This window comes from Piliocolobus tephrosceles, chromosome 1 (assembly GCF_002776525.5).
Source record: "Piliocolobus tephrosceles isolate RC106 chromosome 1, ASM277652v3, whole genome shotgun sequence".
In the NCBI taxonomy this organism is placed as follows: Eukaryota; Metazoa; Chordata; class Mammalia; order Primates; family Cercopithecidae; genus Piliocolobus; species Piliocolobus tephrosceles.
Genome location: NC_045434.1, coordinates 29,671,738 through 29,697,850, shown reverse-complemented (window position 1 = coordinate 29,697,850; position 26,113 = coordinate 29,671,738). Strand labels below are relative to the sequence as shown.

The following is a 26,113-nucleotide window of genomic DNA, read 5'->3' as shown; positions in this document are numbered from 1 at the left end:
AATATGTCCTACTGTCTTCTGAACTGAAAGTTTTCTATTGAGAAGCCTGCTGACAATCTTATTGAAGATTTCTCATTTGTAATGAGTAATTATTTTTCTTGAGATTTTCAAAATTCTTTATGTCTTTGACTTTCAGTAGTTTGAACACCATGTGTCTTGCTGTGTTGTGTTTAGGTTAATCCTATTTGGTGTTTGCTGAGCTTCTTGAATTTATATGTCCATGTCTTTTCTCAAATTTGGGAAGTGTTCAGCCATCATGTCTTCAAATGAGCTCTCTTTCTTTTATCTTTTCTTCTTTTTCCAGGATTCCCATAATTCATTCAGTTAATGGTGCCCCATTACTAACGAATCCGTTAGGCTAGTTTATCTTTTATTCAGTTTTTTCTTTTTGTTACTCAGAATTGATAATTTCAAATTACCTGTCTTCATCTTTATAAATTATTTTCCTCTGTTGATTCCCTCTAGTTAATTTTTAAATTCAGTTCTTGTATTTATTTCTTAGATCTACAAATCTGGTTTTTTCGTAATTCCTCTTTTTTGATATTCTCATTTTGTTCCTACAATATTTTCCGATTTCTTTTAGTTTTCTGTCCTTTTCTCTAGGTCTTTGAGCATATTTAAGACAATTGTTTTAAATTCTTTGTCTAATTTTTCTGAAGTCTGTGTTTCTTTAGGGTACATTTCTAGAGGTTTGTTTTGTTCTTTTGAGTATGTTTCCTTATTTCTTTGTATGTCTGGATCTTTTGTTGGAATTGGGCATTTGAAAAAATAGTCACCTCTTCTTGTCTTTGCAGACTGACTTTGTGCAGAAAAAGACCTTTACCAATCAGCCTAGCATGAAGGCTGAACGTCTTCTCAGACCTTTTCTGAGCATTCATGTTCTATTTGTGCATGTGCTTTCCCTCCAATTCTCCTATATGAAGAGCTGATTTTAACATGTCTTAATTTCTCTGTCTCATCCTTCTCAAAGTCTTAGATGTTTTACTGTATTTCTCTTCTCATTATCTCTTGTCCGCAGTCACCTGTGCATTTTCATCTGCTTGTATCTCTCACAGGCCGAGGTTATTGCTACTCTTTTCAGTGGCTTTCAATCTAATATCCAAACTATGCCTACATTCTTGCCTGAGTTCCAAGTTAGGAAAGAGAGAAACCAGTCCTGCCGGCAGCCTCCAGACAGACAAGACAGACATTGTAAACATGTCCTGCTTTTTTTTTTTTTTTTTTTTTTTTTTTCATCCTGTTTCAAGGGAGGAGACAGGCATTGGATCACTTCTTCTCAACCCCACTACACTATGATGATGGAGAGACTAGGGCAAAGGCTAGGAAAAATGCCATGAAATTTTCTACCATTTTGAGTGTGGCTTTTGCTTGATTGGACATTTTCTTGGTTGCTGCAGACTCTTGACTGATTTCCAGAGCTCTCACAAGGCTATTAAGTCATTCCTTTGTTGTTTACATGATGTTTCTGTGGTGGAAACAGGATCTGGATTTTTCTATTCTGCTATCTTGCTGACATCATCTTCTCCAGAGATAGTTTTTAATCTGAAAAGACAATTAAGATTGAACACCAGTGAACTCTACCACTAAAGGAAAATGGGAAAGGACTCCATAAAGATGCCTAAGGATAAGGCAAAAAGAAGGAAGAGAACCAAAAGAGAATCATATCCTAGAAACCAAGATAAGAAGTAGTCTCAAGGAATTTTTGGTAAATAGTGTTAAAATCTACAAAGATATCAAATAAGATGACTGATATCAGCCAACTGGATTTGGAACTGTAGAATGCTGAGGGTGGAAGCAATTTGTTATGTAGCTATGGGAAGAGTCTACCTGAATAGTGAAGCTGCATAACCACTAAGGGTCTCAGAAAACTGAAACAAATGATGTCAAACCCAAGAGTGTTTAGAAAAAGGATAAAACACCCAGGATTTATGAAATGCTATTTGTAGAGCTGTAAAAAAAACTGTTTTTAAAAAAAATCCAACCAAAAAAAAAAAAAAAAAAAAAAAAAAAAATGTTGGCTTCTGATTTGCTTTTCCTCAATTTAAAACATATGTGTCTTGTGATTCTGTGTCATCTCTTGTTTATTGCTGCTTTTTCAAGTGATGCTTTTGTGGCTAAGAAATCAAAGGCCAGATTTCTCTTCTTAATATGAATTCTATTTAACTACTTTGATCTTCCAAACTTCCCTTTGCATCCCATACTGTACCTAGGGGCATTACAAATTTCTCCTTTGATAGTATCATATTTCTACATTTTAAATCTAAATCCAAATGGATAAATATCTTTACAAAACTGATCAGTCAGAATTAAAAGAAACAAGTAAAAAAATGCTCCTCAGGGGGCCAATATCCTGGGTCTGATGACAGTAAGCCAGTTAATTTTGTTCCAATCCAAAGCCAGAGAATGCACTTACCCCACAATCCTATCCTGTAGCCCCATCAATGCATGCTTTTTACCATAAGATAGAATGTGTGAAAGACGATGGACAAAGTTCATTTATACTCAGAAGAATAATTAAAATTATACATAATATTTGACTCAAAGAGGATCAATATGTTATTTCACTTACTTATTCACTCACTCTTCCCATAACTATTTCTTGGACAACCATACTATGCCAGGCACTGTGTATGCAGAGGTAAACATAGTCCCATCCTCTCAGAGGCTTACACAGTCATAGATACTATTAAAGAGATAGGTACAATGCACTGTGGTAGGTGCAAAGAAGGAGTAACCAATACCACAATTATAAGCTGAAAGCACACTCAAGAGTTGTTTGGGAGGTATGCCAGTTGCTCAGTTCATTTTAGATGGGCTTATCACTGTCATCCCTATTGATAAGAATGTACTTGCTGTATTTACTTCTTTAACATGAGTGCAGTTTTGGGACAGGGTTTACATGACAGCATGGTTTGATATATATCAGAAAACAGTTAAACAGAGTAATCACTCAGTGCCTACAGAGTGTGTAGTAAGGTCCTAGTAATTACAAACCACAGACAGGGTGCTCCTGGGCCTTCAGTATGGACAAGACCAGTGTGAGTCATGCTGTTTGTATAACAGGCTTTAGGTGACACAATGAGTACAAACACTGCTTTGCTTCCTTTCCTTGGTGTGATTTCATAGCTCTCAGTAGTCAGAATCTTACAGGAGAGAAAGAGTGGACCGTTACAGTCAAACATAAGAGACTACCAGACCTTAACTGTACAATAGAAAATGTTGTTATCAGTGTTGTGATGTTCAGTAAATAACACCACCATGGAGTTCAATGTGAAGCAAAACATTCAACATAAACTTGGCTCTGGTTATAGATGATTAGTCAAGGTAGAGTTATATAAATGTAGTACTTATAAATTTAAGTCTTGAAAGCTGAATCTAGTCTGATTGCTGCTCCGTGGTGATATAATGTTAGTAAAACCATCCATCCATCCATCCATCTACTCGTTCAATGTTTATTGAGCCTCCTCTATGATCCAGGCCTTAGGTGGGTTTCAGGTGTTAGGAGATTTTAACAACTCCTTGCCTTTAGAGGCCTACACCCAAATAGAGAAGATAGTATGCAGATGATTATATTGTGGTAATACCAGTGCTATCATATGGATAAACACAGTGGGATCTGGGAACACATGGAAGAGGCATTTAATTAAGATGAAAAGGTCAGGAGATGGTTTCTCTAGGAGGTAGTACGTGGATGAATTTTAGAGTATGACAACAATTGGCCAGCACAAGGTTAAGAAAGAGAAAGTCTAAAGGATGGTTAGTCTCTCAGATATTGGCACTTTCATAATAGAAAGCAGATTCTCACCATATGGCAAGATCCTTATTAACCTAATTTGGGGTAAGAACTTCCTTTAAGTAAAAAACCAGGAAAGAAACATACTGAGAACCCTTCTCAAATACAAACTGGAAGAACTGCAACTTGGAATGGTCAGACTTTTTCAGCAGCAAAACAGTACTGGGCCTCCTGACAATCACCATTAGGCCGTCTTATCTCCTCTCTGTAAAGACTCAGGGTGTTTCAGAGGGAACAGTAGTTAGAGCTTAGACATCTGTTCTAACCAAACTCTCATCTCACACTTGAATTCCTGTTTTGCCCAGTTTTGAGCTCAGGAAATAAGCTTGAGAATAGGCTACAATCCCTAATAATGTTTTCAGAGGTTAGAGCCCACCTGATCTATTGCCTTCTTTTTACCCATTTGGCACCAAAGGAGAGGAAGACATGTCCATGTGAAAACACTTGATTATATATTACTATTTATTTTCCTGAATATTAAAACATTCTTTAAAAATTTTCCAACAACAATGTATTACTATATACGTTCAATGTGGATACCATGCATCTATTAAATATCATTTTATACATTACTTAAACAGTGCCAGTTATGTCATACTATGTAATAAATAGGTTATGGAACTATATGAAAAGTATGATTTTAAATTTGTATGTAACAAAGGTCTACACATGTTTTTCTTCTTCAATGCCTTACCCTTTGATGACTGGTGCAGGGATTACTACAGAGACAGCTTACAGCCAAGGATACACAAATGGATGTTATGTTCTAAGTTAAACTTGTATGTGAAAAAGCTGCCTGTTATGTCTTACAAAGAGGGGAATTCCATCAAATAGTCTAGCAACTTCCCTTTCCTCTATTGATAAAAATGGCTAGAGTGGGGAAGAAGGGGTTATGGAAGAAAGGGAACATATTGGAAGAGCATCTCTGAGGAAAAGCCTTCTTGTGGAGTTGCTCAATGTGGCATGTCAGAGAGGGGATGGCTCCTCTTAATTACCCACTCTAGCCTTGTAGCTCCATGGAGCGAGGCAGGAACAACATCAATTTAACAGGTGTCTAGGCCACTTCATGGAACCGGCAACGGACCACCTATCCCAAAAGACTGTCTGGAAGAAAGATGAACCTGTATTTAGGGACCCTTGGAAATCCACTGGGAGTGGAGGGACAATGCAGCAGTACTGTCTCAAGCAATCTCTAGCATCAGAAGGCAACAGAGGGGTGGCTGGCATCCTAGTATGCAGAAGGACAACTCAAAGATGTCCACACCTTAATTTTTGGAACATCTGGCTATATTACCTTACAAGGCCAAAGAGACTTTGCAGATGTAATAAGATTATGGGAAATTAAAATTGGGAAATTATCCTGGATTATCTGATGGGCCCGATGTAATCACAAGGGGTTTAAAAGCAGATAACTTCATGACTGAAGTTAGAGAGATGCCACAAGTCACAGAGATTCAAACCATGAGAAGGACTTGACCTGGTATTGTTAGTTTGAAGATGGAGACCTGAATTCTACCAACTACCTGAAGGAGCCTAGAAACCAATTCTCCTCAAGAGCCTTTGGATAAGGGTCCAGGCTGGTCAACATGTGGATTTCAGCCTTGTGCAACCCTAAATAGAATATGCAGTGGAGTCCACCAGACTTTAGGCCTACAGAACTATGGATATGGGTGCTGTTTCAAGATATTACATTTCTGGCAATTTGTTATGCCATCAATATAAAATAAATACACACCCAAGATCACTTAATGGTCACCCAAAAAGATCATGGCCGAGTAAAGTGACTCCAAATCTCCATTGATGGTCTTCACTGGCCTGAGCAGTCTTCTTTTCCCACCTCCGCATGTGCCCACTCTGCCATTTATGTTGAGCTGGTGACTAGGCACAGAGAATGTGAGGAAAAGAGAAGGCAGTTCATATCCATACCACCTTTTCCTCAATTGCTGCAAGTTCACACTGATAGGCTGTATATGGTTTGGGGTAAATTGTTAAAAAGTGAAGTTTGGCAAGAATTATTGAGAAAGTAAATCCTTCTCTGTATTTACATTGCTGTGTTTAGACTGTAATTCTTATTTGTTTTATAGATACAGAAAAATAAAAAATTAATTAAATCTGCATGCTAACAGTGGTTATAGCTACTTGGTTATATCTTTGGTTATATCTTACAAAGAGATTGTATCTTACAAAGATTTACAATGCTCTTCTAGATTTTCCAAAATTCTTACTGTTATACTGTTAAAATGTTATTTTAAAGGAAGTATACTTATTGTAGGAATTCAATTTTTGTTTCCCTTAATGGCTTGCATACTTTTAAGGGTATAGTCTTTATCTTCTACATTTCCCCCCTATTTACCCAAGTACCTAGTACAACAATGTGTTATTTGAAAATTGGAGAAAAACTAGTCTTTTTATTTTTTATTTAGGCAATTTTTTATTTCAGTAAACCTTGAATGTGTTTATCCTTATCAATTACTAGGGTGATTTTATTGCAATAATTTCTAAGTAAGTATTTAATTACTTAGCAAAATAGTACCAGTTTGTTTCATCAAGAGTCTTGTGTAGTTTTTCTCTGTGTGCACAATTCCGTTATTGGAAAAATGAAGGGACTAGTTAATCTTTTTGAGCTTTTACAGTTTAGGATTACAAGATGACAAAAGAACATCCTAAGGATCCAATCTATACACTCACGTTTTAGACTCAACAAATGTCCAAAATGTTCTGTGCTCTGTCAATTTCTTCAGATAAGTGAACACAGCAGCTAAATAAACACTTAAGAAATTTGGCTGATTCACAGTTCATTTTTGATCTCATAATATGTGTGTGTGTGAACGTGCATATCTGTGCGTGTGTGTGTGTGTGTGTGTGGTGGGGAGGGATTTCACAGAAAAACACACATGAAACTATTTATAACAAATATGAAATAAGTGCTGAAATAAGTGGCTCGGTAAGTTCAATTGCAAAGACAGAAAAGCATAACAACTGTCCCACATTTGTGTAGGGCTTTAGGGTTTTCAATGCATATATATATATATGGATAAATAAATTAACATCCAAAACTATTTTTTTTTTTGACATGGTCAAGGTCATACATAGCTAAGTATACAGAATCAGACCTAGATCCTGGAATGCTTGACCCCTTCGATGGGCTCTTTTTACCTCATCAAGGTGCTGCCCTGGAGCCCTTTCCACTACCTCAAAACATTGAGAGGCAATAGGAGCTGAGAAGGTTTGGCCTGTCATGTCCACTAGCTCCAAGCCACTATGTGAGACTGTGGCAGACAGGCAGGGTGGATTCAGGAAAGGGAAATAATGGAGTCAGAACCCACTTCTCCTTTCCTTAGATCACCCAATTCAGAAACCCATGCTATTTACTCTTATTGGCCCTCCATCCACTGGAAAACCACATGCTATGCTTTAAGCATTTGTGGTAAATACAATTGATGGTGAATTTGCATATTTCCTGCTTTAACCTAAAGTGGTCTTGTACATTGGTTGACTTCAAATCAGCGTGGTCAAGTCCTTCTTTGGGGCTAGTCAACTCCTACGATTGAGAGAAAGTGCTCAATTAGTGTTAGTTGTTGCTGTCATTGCTGTGATACTGTTTTAATTAATAGAATCTCACACCAATTTTTGTGCTTTCAACATTTCCATAGTGACCCTAATGGTTGTTGAAATCATCTGTCATCCCTACCACAATTCTTGTCTCACTCCTCTTCCCTTTGAACTGTCTGAAAGCTTTATTTTCTTCTACAATGAAACTACCACAATTAACCCCTCCATTTGGTTTCCATAATTCTACTTGGCTCTAGATTTATCTTTTAATTAATATTCCCTGACTCAATTTTTATCCACAAATTTTAATATTAGATATTACTCTCATCCTTAAATTAGTGTGAAAGATAAGATTTTAAATAAATGGGTGTGATATAAACAGTATTGGACTATAAAGGATTTTTCTCTCAATTGGCATCGTTTACTTCTAAGAAAAATTGAGCCATGAGAAAATGTTTGTGGCAAGAAATACATTTGGTATTTCCCACACATTTAATATCTTAACACTAATTTAAAATTTGATTTACAATCTGGTTCTATCTGGAAGCCTGAATTATTTTAAGATTAAAGAGGAAAAAGAGGAAGAATTATAAAATTGAAGATGGAGCAAAAAAAAAAAGCTTGTTTTGAAAAAGATATGTGTATTTAGTAAGAACTTTTCCTTCAAAAATATGTTGGTTGATGTCATATTCAGAAGTGACATAAAGATCCTTAACTTTGCTAGTTACTCCCCATTTTAAAATCTTTTCTCTTCTGAAGCCAAATACAGACATTCATTTAGGCATCAATAATCAATGCAAAGAATAGATTTTGGTGTTGAACTGATCTTGATTTGAATGTTACTTGTTGTATGACCTTGGGTAAGTTGTTAAACATTTCTTAACCTCAATTTTCTCATGTGTAAAATGGAACTAATAAGACCTACTGGGTAATGTTATTGTGAAGATTAGATAAACAAAATAATGCATGAGTTGAAACTTTAAAACATGGCACCTGGTAAAGAGCATGGCTTTAATACATATCTGTTTCCTTGTTGTTACTCTATCATTTTCTGTCTTTTTTTTTCTTTATGGTTGATGCTTGAAATCACCACTCAGTGGTGTTGCAGTCAGAGAGGCTGATATCTGACAGGATCTAGGAATTCATGGGATAAGATATAGAAGCCATGTACGTGTGGAGAGGGGGAATATTCTTACTTTCAGCCAAAGAGATTTGCCCTAGGCTTGTTGAAAGAATGAAGACTTAAAATAATTTGGACCTTATGTTGGCATAATTTTCATATGTAACACCTCTGGGGCGTTTGTTCTTCATTTAGTAAATAGAAACTGCCTGTTGGGTTCCATTGGCACCATTCCACCAAACAGCATTCTATAATGTTGCATGTGAGTCAGTTTTTTCCATTGGCATACCGTTCGAAATTTCCTCATCATAGAGGAATATTCTACTATATTCACAAGCAGAGTCACCAAACTGGATAGATGAGTAGCTTGGCCTGAACACCTCTAGATGGTTGGCCAATTCTTACCTGAATTACGTTACCTGGTAATTCTGGGGAAGTTACATAAGGCCCTACAAAGAAGATCTGTGATTGCAAACATATTTTCCATGCAATTTTGAAATGCTCAAATGTAAGAAAATAGCAATGACCAGATGATGGATTCCTTAAGATCAGAAACCTTGTCTTATTTCTCTTTATTTCTCCATTGCCAAATAACATACCTGACATATATACACACATACATACCAAATAAATATTTATATTTTATATGATGCATAGTGTATATGCTATATATATTTATATATCATATGCTATTCAGCAATTTTATTAATGGAAACAGTAATTGATTGGCTTAAGAGAATGAAATATGAGGTTTTCCCTCTGAATAACCTCTCTGCAAACTTAAATCTCAATGCAGACGTTATCTCCTTTGGTATTTGGTGCTCTCCCAATTACTACATTTCTCTCTATACTGCTCTTGTATATTTGTCTCTTTTTCCAGGTACCTAAAGAAACAAAGCAAAATGGAACAAAACAACAACAAACTTTAATATAGGGACTGACCCTTGTCTATCAGTATTCAAACTTTTAACATTGTACTTGCTACAGAAAAGGCATTCAATATTTTTTTTTTTAATAAACAAGAGAAATAACATGTCCTGTGTATTTAGGAATCATTTCATATAGAAAAGCAAAAATTGGCTTTTATTTATTTAGGTTCCCGGTTCCAAAACCAACAAATTTATTATTAACCAAATGGCTACAAGATAATGTGAATGGCACAAGATCATATAAAAAATAGAAAACCAGATGAGAAAATGTCTTAGACTGTAGAGCATATGAACACATGTCAGAGTTGGGTGCTGAAAGCAGTGGATGTGCTGATTATTCTCCACTGAAGCTGGTACGTAGTAGTTTGGAGGGCGAAATTTTAGGACTTTGTCAAAGGGGGAAACCGAATAGAAGAGTAAATGGAAAATATTTTTCTTCTATTCCCTCTTCCAGGGCTGCCCCCGCAAATTCAGATTTGGGAAGAATACTTAATCTCAGGAGTCTTAAGAACCTTTTAATTCAACTAGATTGATAAGTAAAATACATAATTCTATGGCAATCTATGCAATATTGGGCAAGATGTAATTTAACAGCAATGCTCATTCATTACAGATTCTAGGGTGATGTTTGATGGTTTCCAAATAGGAAGTATTATGCCATATTGCAGAATGGCCAATGTTTTCATTGAGATCCTAAGCAGCAAGTCATTCTTCCCATCAAAAGGTATTTAAGATGCTCCTCTTATGGCCAAAATACAAAACGCTCATTAGTCCAGAAAGGGCACACACACACACACACACCCAAAACAACATGCCACTGACATAGAGGGCTCAGACTAGAGAGATAGGGACCTATAACATCACAGAGCCATTCTAAATGATTAGTAGTAAGGCAGGTGGCTAGCACAGAAAGGCTTCAATGGAAATTGGCCATTAGGCTTTTTACTTAAAGATTGTACTTGAGCTAGTAAAACATAGACAAACAATAAAGAATTTGGTAAAGGCTCCAAAAAAGTGGACATGCAAAAAAGACAGCACAAGGCAACACAATGTGGGGGCACAGAGGAGGATCCCCAGGTTGTGAAATCAAAACACCACTTGAATTTGATCTATTTCCTAGATCAACCCGATTAGGATTGTTACTAGTTCTATAGACAGGATGATCTGAAGGTTGATATAGTCCTCGTATATCTTTTAGAATTTATTGTACTTATATGTACGTGTGTGTATGTATGTATATAATACATACACGTAATACACATACATCTACTTATGTATAATGAACTGTACATAATTCTCTTTATGGAGTAGGCACTTATTAATTTTTACAGATACTGTCGTTTCTTTCAAAAAATTCCAAGTTTAAAACCCTATTTATAGATCATGTCTGTGTATTTTCTCCCATTTTTGATTTACTGTATATATCCATCTATGTGTCTTCAAGTCAAATGAGCCCTATTTGTCATGACAATAAATACTCTGACATCCGGAGTAGACAAAATTAGTCGTGTATTATTCCTCACTGAGTTTTGACATATTGAAAAATTCTGATTGATTATGCTAGACCATACACTATCTCAAGGATAAAGTCATGATAAACGGTGGTATTAGGGGAACGTGGCGAGGAGTGCAGACCTGAGTACTAACAGATTTTGGAGGAAACTGATGGCCACCTAACGCCCTCTTACAGACTAATATATCTTCCAATCTGTTGACTCTACATGGGATGTCCCTGACATATTTCAGCATAAAGAGGTAGAAAAAATATGAGTTTTGGGACCCAACAAGGAGAATTCAATCCCTATTCTACCTTTATGGGCAAATGATTAATCTTCCTGAATGTCAGTTCATCATTCTAATAGATATAGAGAATACAGGGCTGTTTGATGTTCAAATGTAATCATTTGTACACAGAGAAGAAACAGTAAGTGCCTAATGCATTTTAAGGTAATTTAGTCAATAAGTGAACTAAAACCATGTTGTTCTACAATTAATTCTGAATTCAAAGCAGCCATGAATGCAGTTCAAATTGCTTAATCAAACATATCTTAGATCCTTTTTTTCAATGTGAAAATATAGAAAGGAGGTTTTCTTTGACCTTTTTTCCTGAAATTTCTTATTTTGCAGCTCTTGAATGAAAAATACCAGGTTCATTTAAAAATTTAGGATTTTGTCATTGTTTATATTGAGTTCTTATTTTAATTTCTAATATTTACAGATGCTTATACCTCTGAATATTTATTTCTCAAGTTTTATCATACACTCAAGAAACAGTACCCTCCTCTCTCTTCTTAAACTGTTTATTTCTAACTCGCTGTTTCAATGGTTTCAGTTTATCGAGGTCTGTTTTCTCAGGCACTTTCTTATGGATAGCATGAATTTGGGCATCTGTCTCCCTGTGGTAAGGTTTCAATTTGGTTAGGTGGCAAATTCATGGCAGTTGTTACTTTTTTTTTTTTTTTTTTTTTGAGACGGAGTCTTACTCTGTCGCCAGACTGGAGTGCAGTGGCTCAATCTCGGCTCACTGCAACCTCCACCTCCCAGGTTCAAGTGATTCCCTTGCCTCAGCCTCCCGAGTAGCTGGGACTACAGGCGCGTGCCACCAGGCCTGGCTAATTTTTTGTGTTTTAGTAGAGACGGGGTTTCACCATGTTGGCCAGGGCAGCTGTTACTTTTTAAAATATCCCCCAAATCTCCTGGCACAATAGTGGGCAGATAGTAAATATTTGACATGGATTTACTTGCCGGATTTAATTGAAAAACAAACAAACAAACAAAAAAAACAAAAAGACAAAAATACTTCATGCTTAAGTATCTGAGCAAGGGATGGACCACAAACCCGAAGCTTCAGTATGGTGCTCATTTACCTCTTGCCAAATCCTGCGATATATCATGCAATCCTGTTACACCAAAATCGTGCCAACTGTGACTCATTGCTCTAGAATTTCAGAAAGTCTTCCCTACTGTAACCTGTCTAAACTTGAAGTTACCTCATTTCCAAATCGTATTTCATGAAAAGAGGCCCTAGAATGTAGTCTTCTTGAGGTAAGTACGTCATCTTTCTTAAGATACTGTCATAAGGTTAAAATAATAAGGATATCCCAGAGCCTAACTGTGGTTAAAGACAGAGGGAGGAATTGGATTTTATTTGGAACAATTTTATTTAGAACAATAAATGTTTACTTAAGGTAGTAAGCCAGGGAAGTTCCCTCAAAAATTTGAAGAGGAGACAGGAAAAGGGGCAGATCAGAAAAACAGGAAGGACATAATTTAACTTCCAATTTTCAGTTCTGTGCTTGTGTATATGAATTCCAGACCTGATGCAAGTGCACAGGTTATAGGATCCAGGCATCCGTCTTTTTCTAGAGTAAGTTTATTATTCATCCCTGCATTGCAGCATCTAAGTACAGAGCCACAAAAACATTTGTTGTGTTGAAAAATCATTTTTGTGTGACTAGTCTCTTAAGAAGTAGTTTATTGATCAAGGTAAAATAGGGCCCAAATTAAAATTTTGATAGTTCAGAGAGAAATATTGCTAATAATATTGCAAATAGTACAGTACTAAGACAAAATGGTTGGAATACAAAGCAGTATCTGTGGGCTTGAGTTTTCACTCCATCTTTAACTAGTCAGTAGTGATTTGAGACACTACTCACACTCTATTGTCCTTAGTTTCCTTCTTTTTGTAAATGAGGATGTTAAATCTCTGGATTTTTTTCCAATTTATAAATCGTCCGTTCTCTCTTAGATTAAAAAATAGGTTTTCCAAAATACTTTCATTCTACTTCCATTTGTTTAAGTAAACTTTAGGTGAATTATATCTTGTGGGAAAGATAAAGAATGCTCATTCTTTTCTAGGATTTAATAATTGAATTAAGCTTCACTACATCTCTAAAGAGGGTAGAGAAGAGATAATCTAACATTTATGGAACGCATAAACTTTTCACCTTCATTTCATTCTCCACAAAAGCATTATAAAGCGAAAATATTCTCCAATTTACAGTTAAGGAAACTGAAGCTCAGAGAACTCAAGTAACATGCCTAGAGCCACAGAGCAGGTAGGAACTGGGCAGTGTCAGCCTCTGCTCTTGAGGTCTGTCTGATTTAAAAGCCTGTGTGACTGAGGTCCATAGAACCAGGACACTTCCTCAATTTTGTAGTAATTCCATATTTTTGGGCCCAGGAAGAAAACCCAAGGTTGTTTGTTGTTTGTTTGTTTTTGGAATAGAGTATAAGCTCAGGCTAAGGGCAGGATGCAGGAAAATATCCTTCTGTAAAATAACTTTTTATGCCAGAACTAGATTATCAGAGTTTAAAAATGATGAAAAATAAAATTGAGCTTGTTGTATTGACAATTTTTTATTAAATTATTGTAACACACTTAATATTTTCTAGAGAATATCTCAGAATGAATGCATTCCATACACTAGAAATGGATGAAACATTTTTATGAGTATAGATTTTATTTTTCCAGATTATTGAGGTATAATTGACAAATAAAAATTGTATATATTTAAGGTATACAAGATGCTGACTTGATTGAAACTCTGTTTTTTCCAAACTAGAGATCCTAGCCTCTCCAACTTCCTAACACTGCCGCTCATGTACATGATATCTGGAGTACAATGGGGTCTTAATCTCAAACTTTATTTCTTCTTATAAAAAGTAATTTTCTTATCTAGAAATAATATGGAATACTTTCTTAGATGGGAGTACACCACTTTATTCTCCCAAGGCTCCTCTACACATGCACTGTACTGCCTTTTGATTTAGGAGAGAAATTTTTTCCCTCTGAACTTCCCTTGTGCTTTTTTTTCTATGTTCTGAGTTTGTGTTGACTTTCAGCCTTCCGTTCCTTTTGTTGTATTTGACCCTGTGCCAAATGAAAGTCAGCACTTAAGTTATGAGTATCATTTTCTAACACAGTGACAGAAGGAAAACTCCACCTTCCACACCCACTACTAATTACCATATTGCTACAAAACATGACATTGCATCCTTCACCCATCACTTGTGAATTTTTGTTTTCCACAGCTCTTATTTCTCCAAAAATGTGTTTGAGCCACTTGGAAAATATGCCTTTAAGTCATTCAAGAAGTCAAGGAGCTCAGAGATCATCCTGGAAGCTGTGGCTCTTTTGCTCAATAGCTATATTCCTTTTTCTTTGCTCCTTCAGTTGGCTAACCTTTATTTTTCTCCAACTAGAGGTAAGAAGGCAATTGTACCTAAGATTGCTATTTGCTATAATCCTCTATTTGTTTTTCTAGTTATTATCATTGTCACTCAATATTGTTAGCAATAGTTGGAAGGAAGAGATGCGTATACATAATGTAAATACAATTCTAATATTGTCATGACATGGCTTTTGAAGTTTAGCTAAAAGTTTTGAGATAAAAGGTATCAGAAAATGCTAAATGTTAGATGCAGAACTCAGTTAGAGTTAAGCCAATTGACAGGGGCCTGTGGAGTATTTTTCTCTCCCTCTTCTATAGCTCTTGGTAGAATAAAAAAGGTAAAAATATGAATGAATATCAAGGAATGGGATGCAAGCTATAGTCTTATTTATGGAAAAGACTTAAAAAAATAGTGAAAGACAGGATTAAGTAAATGACAGGTGGTTTGTGTGTCTTTGAGGAGGGAAATGGCCCTGAGCTAGGCGTAAGAATATCTGGATTCTGGTTCTGGGTCTCCTAATAACCAGCTGTATAAATTTGATAAAGACATTTAATCTCTCTAGTTTGCAGATTCTTTATCTAAAAAAAAACTGGTGGTAGGGGAATGGATTTATTATGATGTTTCTTCTAGCTATAAAATGCAGTGATTAAGAATTTATTTAGGGATAGTATGAAGAATAAATGCCTAAGCCATTCAAAAGCAGGGAACAATGACTTTAGGTTGAATTGATCAGGGGAGACTTCACGGAGGAAGGAGAAAGCCCATATCTATTTGGGAAGCCCCTGATGCTTGTCAGGAATTTCCCATTGAGATGCAGGCCAAGTTGTGGGCCTAGAGAATGGGATGGTACACTGGGAATGGAGATAAGTTTGGTTTTTTACTAAAAAAACTTTCCTCACAGTTGACCAAATAGCACTGACCAAAAAGAAAATAAGAAATGCTTTATTTATTTCAGGATTTAGCCTATTTCTGGTTAAATTGTAAAACTCGAAGTTTTGGGTAGAATAAAGTGGTATATGTCCATCTTGAGAAAGGGTTGAAATGTAACTGCAGCAACATTTTTCTTGAGGGAACTGATCAGCGAAGATTTCAAAGATATAGTTCTACCACTTAAGATAAGTAAAAGTAATTGAGAAAAGATGCAGGAGGAAGCAGTCCCCTATGGATATTAATTTCGCGTAGGTATAGCTTTGGCCAGTTTTTCCACAGTAGCCCATTAATTTGTATTCCATAACTGTATGCAAGGCTTATGTGCAACAGAGGCATTTCTAATTACAATCCTGCTCTCTCAAGAAATGTATCAAGCAGAAGTGTGAACTTTCTGGGTCAGTGAAGCTGAAAGAAATAATTGTCAGAAATTCTTAGTGTCTAGATTTCTGAAGAAGAGGAAGGGTGAGAATAGCAATAACTTAAATTTGGAAGTGCTTCTTTCTTCTAAAAATTATAAGATTAATTAGCCCGATAAACCTGAAGAACACTGAATATAAGCATCATCAGTTCCTGCATATGACTCGGGAATGAATGCACAGATGCCTTTCCCAAAGGCACCCAGGAGTTCTTGCAAAGGGAAAGAGAAAGTCTAATAATGCCAGATCATCTAGGACACCTCTGTTCAGAATCAAACTGGATTAGTCCCAGGTGTTTGAGCTCTGATTCTGATTTTTCTCTCCTAGATCCAGTTTCTCAGTGAAAGGTTCTGCCTCTAAAGATAACCCAGAGTTTCTTCCAAATTTAGGGAAGTATAAAATGTTTTTAGAATATTGTTCTGACAGGAAACTTGCAGGATTTGTTTCTATGGGAAAAGCCAGTGGCCTGGCCCACCATGCATGATATTAGCTTCTACATTTCACTTTTCACTTACCTGTACTTCCCTTTCCCTATTGACCACAAATAAATGTCTCTGGAAGAGAGGTCTGAAGGGCTGGCAGATAGTGAGTCATTATGATGTGGCCACTTCCACATTCTCACAATACCCATGAACCTTGAAGTTTTATTTTGGTCTCCACTCTAGTTTTTATATACAAAGTCCCACTTTCCAGATTGTCTAGACACTACTTTAAAAAGTGTACACTTAAAAAAAAGTGTAACACTTTAAAAAGTGTTAGATGGGAAGCTTGGCTCCTTGGGCCAATTTTTTTCTTTTTTTCTCTCTTCTTTGAGAGAATATTTAATTAAAAGGATAGCTATGAGTCCAAGGAGTTTGGTCAATCCCTCAGTAAAAATAACCTCACAGGAGTTATCACTAAGAAGTCAAGTGTTCAGCAGAGTCTCCCGCTTCAATAAAATGACGGATACTTTCAGAAGGGGAAGTTGTACTTAAAAGCAGAGCAGATTTTATTTTCACTGAGGATTTGATTAGGGTTGATTTGGAGAGAGAATGATTGTTTTGGCCATTTTGAGCCCAACTATGTAAATCTAACCTTAAATCAAGATGAGGTTACAAAAGCAACTGATCTTTCTAGAAAAAATAACTAAGCCACATATATCTTTAAAAGTGGGTATTTACTACTTCCAAACATCAGTAGAATTATAAATAGAAACTTCCCCCACAGAGTGGTAAGGGTGAGAGTTTTGACCTGTCTGGGTGTGGATCTCATTCTTGCCTTTCATTGGCTGCATGACCTTAGGCTAGTTACTTAATGCCTGTCATCCTCATTTCCTCATCTGCAAAATGAGCAAGCTAGTTTGTATAGAGTTGTGGTAAGGATTAATGAGACAGTAAAGTATCTGACATATAGTAGGCTCCCAGTAGATGGTAGTGATTAATATTTGCCCCATTACTATTAATGAGATAATAATGGGCAAAAATTTAGCAAGATCGTTTAACAATATGGATATTCTTTGCCTACCTATATCACTCTCTCAATCAAAGACAATATCTCACAGCCAAATTGATAATTTTGCAATTAGATGGATTTTTAGTGGTGGCAATAATTAGAGAGTATCACAGTGATGGTCTCCGTAGCAGTAAATAGACAATAAGCAGCCTGCAGTATATTATCCAGAATTTCTGACTCTGGAAATTAGTTTGGTCTTAGGTTGTCTACGGCATTAGTTTTCTCTGAACACATCTCATACATCTGTGGCATGTATTTTGCCACAGATACCATCTGTGACATGTATTTTGGCACTCATTCACATTTAGATTGTTACCAAATTGCTTTGGGTGTGTAATCATGTCTTTCTAGAAAGATTATAAACTTCTTGAGAGGCAAGGACCAAAAATCACATTTGTTTCTCGTGCTTACAATGCTGTATAATGTTGGGAATATGTGTGCTTAAATTGTAGTTCAATTCTTCATTACAATCACCATCATCATCCAAACAACTAATATTTATTGAACAGGTCCAGGCAGGATATCTTGGCAAAGCCCTTCTTTAAAACGACCTCATTTAACCCCAACAACTTCAACAAGCTAGGTGCTATTATTTCTCCCATTTGACAGATGAGGAAATTGGGGTTCAGGGAGTCTTTGTCATGTCCCTATCATGTGTTGAACTAAATCGAATTTCAACATCTCTTCCAGGAAACACCAAAATGAGGGTGAAATAATTGCAAGAGGTCAGGCACAGTGGCTCATGCCTATAATCCCAGCACTTTGGGAGGCTGAGGCGGGTAGATTACTTGAGCCCAAGAGTTTGAGACCAGCCTGGGCAATATGGCAAAACCCTGTCTCTACAAAAAAAATACAAAAAAAATAGCTGGGCATGGTGGCATGCACCTGTAGTCCCAGCTACTCAGGGGGCTGACATGGGAGAATTGGTTGAGTCCAGGAGGATGAGGCTGTAGTGAGCTGAGATCACATCACTGCACTCCAGCCTGGGCAGTAGAATGAGACCTTGTCTCAAAAAAATAACAAGAAACAACAACAAAAGAAACAAGTGTAGGGAATCAAAAAATTTATTTCCTAGGATAGTGACTTTCAGACTTTTTGATTGCACCTCTCTCTCAATAACGTATTTTCAGTATAATTCCCAACATCTGTATGCTAATTATTGTACCATATACAAGTACTAATAATGTGTACACTAAAGAGATACACAAAATATATATTTATAAGGGTGAGCCTAATATGTTTAACGTAGCTCTCACAATGCAAAACCATTTTGCTTTCACCAAAATGTTATATTTTCTATAATGCATTAATATATAATATAAACATTTCTAAAATAAGTAAAATAATATTTTAATGATTTGATAAATGCATTTATTTTATTTTTTAATCTTATCTTAACACTTGTGATACAGCAATTTGAAGTTTGATATGTTAATTTACCTTGTTTCATGATTTTGACTGTCATGACTGAAAAATTACCCGACAAACAAATATAGATTAAAATGGAAGAACACATCTTTGGATATTCTTAACATGTCATACCACTTAATTTTTAATCCATTATTCAATGATGGATGCCTCTCTTTCTTTCCTTACACAACTAACTTCCAAGATCTATAGTTTTAACACCTCCGTCTCATAAACTCACTCACTTGCTTCTGTCTATCTCCATTGTATTCTAATGACAAAAGCTTGACTATGGAAAACCTCCAATGCTGATTAAATCCAACTGCTCTGTGTCTTTCACTGTTGAATGTATCTGAAGAAAAATATAAAACTTGTTGAAAGGTCTTTAAATTCACAGCCACTGCCTTCAAGTGGATTTCAGTGTTGCTCTGGAAACAACCCACGTTTCCCATCCATTCACTCTCCTCTACTGGACGATTTCACATCTTTAGCTTCTCTTCAAACATCTAATAACTCTTCCCCATTCTCACTCTCCACTGATAACGTTGCCTCCATATTTCAAGAGAAAATAGAAGTAGGGAGGAAAGAAGTTCCAGTATCGACAACTCATTGGCATTTGTGTCCAGGTATACTGCTGTTCTCTCTTGTCAGTGTGGATAAATTGTCCATACACCTATCCAAGCCATCTATGAACTAAATCTTATCCTATCTTACCTACTCAGGGACATTGCTCCAACATTTCTCTCCTTGCTCTTACATATTATGCCTCATCCATTTTACAGAAACATTTCCATCAAATGGCAATAGAAAAACATGTTGTCATTTCTCTCATATTAAAACATAACAACAACAACAACAACAAAAACCTCTTTGATCTCTCATCATCATCCAAACTCCACTCATTTTTTTCTACTGTCCCTACAGCAAAATTTCTCCAGCTTCTCTTTTCCCATTTACCCTTAAATTTATTCTAAGTTTCTGCCCTCTTCACATATGACAGAAACTAATTTTGTCAAGAACTCCAGTGTCTACCATGTTACTCAATCTATCAGTCAATTCACTGTAGTCTTCTTACCTCTATTGACAGCATTTGACACTAGCTGATCACTCATCCTCCATGAAATACTTTCTTTTCTTGGCTTCCAAACATCAGACTCTCCTAGTTTCCTTTCAGACTCAACTTTTCCTTTCTATTGTCTCTTGCTTGTTCTTTCTCATTCTCTGACTTCTAAACATCACAACGCCCCAGTATTCCTCTCCATCCACACCCACTAACTTGATGGTCTCACACAATCTCACTCCTTAAAGCATCACTTAGGAACTTAAGGCTCCTAAATGTATATCACCAGAGCTCCTTAAGTTTCAGCCTCCTGTATCCAACTGCCTGCTTGACGCACTTACCTGGATTTATAATAAGCATCACAAACTTAACATGTCCAAAACCAAACTCATGATTTTTCCCATCCCCATTTATTCCTCTTACATCTTATCCATATTAGTGAATAATTATCTTTCCAATTATGCAGGCCTAAAATAACTGGAGTCATCTTTGTCTCTTCTCATTCCCTACCCAATATCCATGTTGGGAACTTCTGTTGGCTTTATTTTCCAGCCAAGTATCACCATCTCCACAGCTAGCACCTTGGTCAGAGGCACCATGCTCTCTTGCCTAGATGAATGACTGTAATAATCTCTTAGCTAGTCTCACTACATTTGTCCTTGCCTCTGTTTAATTTGTTCCTAGTATAGCAGCCAGAGAAATCCTACAAAAGGAAAATATGCAACATCTTTAAGTTCAAAAAGTCTTTTAAGCACTTTGCCATTAGGAAACCAATAAACTTTTGGTTGATACAAAAAATGTTTGTGGTTATGCCTTAATTTATACAAAGTATTTTCGAGCATTTAGCATTTAACTACCTGTATTTGTAAAATTAACCACACACTGATGGCATCTTGTAGCACGTGAACTGCCATACATTGCAATAGCCTGAAACTTGGAACTGTTTTTCAGGGTATCTCAGATACTGTATATGACATGTAGTTATCTGAATATTATACATGGGTGGCTTCATCAATCTGAATTATAAATATTTCTAGGGCTTAATTTACTATTTTAAATAAAAATAAACATAAACAGAAGCTTCATTATTTTCCTTTCCCGTGCCAATAGATAACCTTGTTCAGTCACTGGGGTGTGGAAACTGCTATTTTGTTGAAAAACTTTTAGAATCCAAGGGGCGGGGGGGTCCAATATCAAACAGTTGTTCTGTAGGTATAGATTATGTAATGGAATTAGATCTTGACCTTTGTCTAAAACACCCAAAGGGGAAGCTAGGTAATAAAAGGTAAAGGATGGAGCCACTCAACTTTAAAGGGAGGCTGAGAGGGCTGAGACATGTTGAAGGGAGGGTTTTTTTATAGTTATAGAACAGTAGTTTGCTTCAGGAATCCAAAGCTCTAAATAAATCAATCAAAAAAGTTAATGACACTGTCATCATCCTAATCAATTCATCTTTTCTTTCCCCAACAGACTGCTAAAGAGCCCTGTATGGCTAAGTTTGGTGAGTAACCTATCTTGCATGTCTCTCTTTTACTTTTCTTAGTTTTAGATGCAAGAAGGCAGGTGTCAGTGATCTAAAGAAAACCTGTATTTTCTTCCCTTCATTTTTCAGCTACTACATATAATTACTTATCATGTACTAGGCAGTTTCCCAAGAGCTGAGGCTTTCGGAGGTAAACCAGGCAAAAGAAGCCCATGCCCTGATAAAGCTTATATTGAAGGCTGCATCTCTAGCCAGAATGAACATCTCTCTTACCGGCCTATGAATCTGAGATCCAGGAATCTACTTTTAATTCTGTGTTTTAATAAACACAACAAGTTTCATATTTCTACAACCTTTCCTTAAAGTCTTTCTCACGTTTCACACATTGCTAATGTCCAGTGGAGTATACGAGAGAGTGCCATTGTTGTTTCTAAATGTATAGAAGAGCAATGAGAGTTGGAAGAGTGGCCATTTCCTCTACTCCTGTCTCTTCTAAGCTTAGCTTCTGAGTCATTTTCCCTTGTAGTCACCTGATATTTGCTTAGCAAACACACCACAGTTTGCAGTTACAATGAGACTTAGACTCTTAGAATGCACGCAAAATTTCAGATAAATACATTTTAAAAAATTGTTTATAGGTTTCAGGCCAAACATACATTTTCAGTTGAGAACAGACCATTTCTAGAGTTAAGTCTGCAACCCCTGTGTTCCTATATAGTTTAAACCAGTAGGTTTCCTTGGCTTGTGGGAATTAGACAATTTCCTTTTGCTTGTCTCTTTCTTTGTGTTTTGTTTTTGTTTTGCCAGTAAGTGGAATGGAATGCATGGCATGTATGAAATTCTGCCTTGATGTGGTAAAAGTTGAGAAACTCAAGTGATGCTAAGGTGGTCTTTAAGTGACCCCCTTTCACAGAATTAAATAGGAAAGTCAATGACACTTCTTTCTGGTGACCTGCCTATTGCCTATTACATGTCAAGGAAGAAGAAATTTACTGGGCTCTGAGCTCATTGGCGATACAGGGTGACTTTGCCTTTTGTTCTAGTGATCTCTCTTTCATTCTCCCCCAGAATCTACCTTCAGCGTTTTACATTAGTCATTCATATGAATGAGAATTGAAGTAAAAATGTTACCTCTTCCAGGGTGTTTTCTCATCAAGTTTTCTTTTTTAATTATGGGACAAAGGACAAACATTATGGAGAACTGCAGAACAGATAAGCATTCTGGGTAGTAAAAGCACCTCCTGGGGCTGTGAGATCACACTGATGTGCAAAACCAAGTAAACAAACATTTACATTTCATATGTGCTAATGAAAATGAATGATTAGGTCTTTACCTTTTCTTTACCCTTTGGGACAGTATTGTGCTAGGGATCCTTATATTTAAATAGTCAAGTTATTTCTATTTATAAACTCATAAATTTACCATTAGCTATTTTTGGGGGTTTTATTTAGTGAATCCTAAGTAGGTCTTAAATTATATATACTTACAAACTGAGGAGAAGAGTCATAATTTAGACACAAAGCACCTAATTCAGGAACATGAAAGTATCATTCAATTAATAAATATTTATGGAACATCTACCAGGTACCAGGGATTTTTTTTAGGGGCTGAAAATACGGGAATGAACAAAATAGAGATATATTTGTCCTAAAAAATTTTACATTCAAGGTGATATAAGATGGAAAATAAATGAACAATTTAATTTATAACATCCTAGATACTGACACACTTTATGAAGAAAACTCAAGCCAGGTAAAAGGAGAGAGTGATAGGAGAACACTTTTTAATATACCTTAATTAAGGAAAGCCTCACTGACAAAGTGATAAACAGCCAGTGGTATTTACACAGAAAATGCATGGAAAGGCATGGACTGCCAACCCTGGTTTTCAAAATTTTGGCTTGTGATTTCTTTCTCCATTAGTCTTTTCTTCTCCTTTCTATTTCCCACAAATATTAATCGACAAGAGATGCTGAGTCACCTAACTCATTTTTCTATTCCAAATTCTTTTCCTTAGAATGCTCCAAGCAAGAAACACTCTTTGGTTTTTCAATTTCTCTAAAGCAAGGAGTAGATAGGTACTTAAATTAGAAAAATTCAGCTTGAAGAGAACTAGTGTAGATCAGGTAAAGAAACAACATGTACGTGGTAAATCTACAATCTGGAAAAGGATGAAATAATGAAATAACTATGCTTTCATCTTTTTTTTCCCTCGTATATTTCTTATAGGACCATTACCCTCAAAATGGCAAATGGCATCTTCTGAACCTCCTTGCGTGAATAAGGTGTCTGACTGGAAGCTGGAGATACTTCAGAATGGCTTATATTTAATTTATGGCCAAGTGGCTCCCAATGCAAACTACAATGATGTAGCTCCTTTTGAAGTACGGCTGTATAAAAACAAAGACATGATACAAACTCTAACAAACAAATCTAAAATCCAGAATGTAGGAGGGACTTATGAATTGCATGTTGGGGATACCATAGACTTGATATTCAACTCTGAGTATCAGGTTCTAAAAAATAATACCTACTGGGGTATCATTTTACTAGCAAATCCCCAGTTCATCTCCTAGAGACTTGATTTGATCTCATTCCCTTCAGCACATGCAGAGGTGCCAGTGGGTGGATTGGAGGGAGAAGATTTTCAATTTCTAGAGTTTGTCTGTCTACAAAAATCAATGCAAACAGAACTCCTCTGTATGTGAATTTTCATCTGTCATGCTTATCTGAACGAGACTCAGAGGAAGAGCCAAAGACTTTTGGTTGGATCTGCAGAGATACTTCATTAATCCACGATAAAATGAATATAGATGACAGAGGACATGTGCTTTTCAAAGAATCTCTGTCTAAATCTTGAATTCGTGAGTGGAAAAATGGAGTTCTATTCCCTTGGAAGTTTTACCTGGTATGCAAAAAGGATCTGGGGCAGTAGCCTGACTTTGTTCTCATATTCTTGGGCTGCTCTAATTCATTCTTCTCATACTCCCATCTTTTGAGACCCTCCCAATAAAAAGTAGACTGATAGGATGGCCACAGATATGCCTACCATACCCTACTTTAGATATGGTGGTGTTAGAAGATAAAGAACACTCTGAGAACTATTGGAATAGAGGTACAAGTGGCATAAAATGGAATGTACGCTATATCTGGAAATTTCTCTTTGTTTTATCTTCCTCAGGATGCAGGGTGCTTTAAAAAGCCTTATCAAAGGAGTCATTCCGAACCCTCACATAGAGTTCTGTGAGAACTTACTGTTGGTGTGTGTGTTTAAACATTGCTAATTGTAAAGAAACAGTAACCATTAGTAATCATTAGGTTTAACCCCAGAATGATATTACCATTACTGGATTATGTCATGTAATGATTTGGTATTTTTAGCTAGCTTTCCACAGTTTGCAAAGTGCTTTCGTATGACAGGTAGCAATTCTATGAAGTTAATCGGGCAGGCATTTGGGGGAAAATTTTAGTGATGAGAATGTGGTAGCATAGCATAGCCAACTTGCCTCAAATCATAGGACAAGTGACTACAAGAGGCAATGGGTTGTCCACTGCATTGCCCTGTTTCAGCTTTAGAATTGTTACTTCTGCTATTGTGTTATAAGACTCTAAAATTTAGCAAAGTCACTTTTCAAGAAGCGTATTCCCCTTTAGCCCAAGGTGAGCAGAGTGAAGCGACAACAGATCTTTCTTTTACCAGCAAACTTTTTTTTTTTTTTTCCCTGCCTGGATCAGGGAAACCCAGGATGCTGCTCAGGCCTTATACCAACCAAATTCCCCTCTTCACTTTGCAGAGCCCATCTTAGTAATCTTAGTCAAATGTGCTAACTTCTAAAAATAATAAATAGCACTAATTCAAAATTTTTGGGCTCTTAAATTAGCTACTTGCAGGTTCTTGTTGAAAGGTATATAATATTACATTGTAAACAAATTTAAAATATTTATGGGTATTTGTGAAAAGCTGAATTATGTTAAATAATATTACATGTAAAGCTATTTAAAAGAATTTTTTTTTTTTGTATTTTGTGTAACAAAAATTGCTCAGGAGCATGCTAAGCCTGAGGCCAAGTTGTTTCTTAGTAAGTCTTTTTTAAAAAACATCTGCTGAGTAGCTACAGGGCCAAAGACTTGGAGAGCTTGTTTCTGTTGCATTTGCATATCTTCTCAGGAAATTAAAGTGTGTCATATACATATATATACACATATAAAATCTTGGTGTTCCTGATCTTTGTTGTGTTATAAGCAATTGGCAATATGTGCTGGAGTGGGCTGGTGCTAGCTTATAAGTGCATATTATTAACTTTTCAGGAATGTTGCACTCTGGTTATTAATTATAGGTATTCTTGAAATTGGCTATGGTGGGAGTATTTGTACCATGTAAACTGGCAAACACTACACATTTTCCTGTTGGACAGCTAGTTCACCAGCACACCACTGTGAAACTCTCCTTAATGACTCCTCTCTGCCCCCGCTTCATTCCTGGGACAATCATGGCAGACTAAGGTAGAAAATGAAATTGTAAAAGTTTGACATACTGGTGATTTCTCAGGGCAAGCAGAGGTCACTGCAGCTGCAGCTACAGGGATGACTACCAAAAGGTGAAAGGTGACCTTTAAATTTTCCTGATGTCATAATTTTAGCCTTTGTTTTCAATGTATACTGTTTTCCTGTTTCTCCACATAGTAGTTTGCATTTTAAATCTATAATAAAACATGCTGATAACTGGATTGCAGCTGATTTATCTGTGGGTCATCAGA

At 36.3% G+C, this 26,113-nt stretch overlaps 1 protein-coding gene across 1 annotated transcript; it reads left to right on the top strand.

Moving 5' to 3' along the window:
- Positions 1-14,378: 14,378 nt before the first annotated feature.
- Positions 14,379-25,351, top strand: TNFSF18 (TNF superfamily member 18). Its single transcript, XM_023207031.1, has 3 exons — positions 14,379-14,601; positions 21,344-21,374; positions 23,586-25,351. The coding sequence occupies exons 1-3, from the start codon at positions 14,380-14,382 to the stop codon at positions 23,930-23,932; spliced, it is 600 nt and encodes a 199-aa protein (XP_023062799.1). The 5' UTR covers position 14,379; the 3' UTR covers positions 23,933-25,351.
- The last annotated feature ends 762 nt before the right edge of the window (positions 25,352-26,113 follow it).

What these genes read in the sequence shown, in the direction of transcription:
- TNFSF18 (XM_023207031.1), top strand. Translation starts at nt 14,380, where the DNA reads ATGACATTGCATCCTTCACCCATCACTTGTGAATTTTTGTTTTCCACA. An exon ending in TTATTTTTCTCCAACTAGAG is followed by an intron (nt 14,602 to 21,343) that starts GTAAGAAGGCAA and finishes TTTCCCCAACAG; the next exon opens with ACTGCTAAAGAGCCCTGTAT. An exon ending in GCCCTGTATGGCTAAGTTTG is followed by an intron (nt 21,375 to 23,585) that starts GTGAGTAACCTA and finishes TATTTCTTATAG; the next exon opens with GACCATTACCCTCAAAATGG.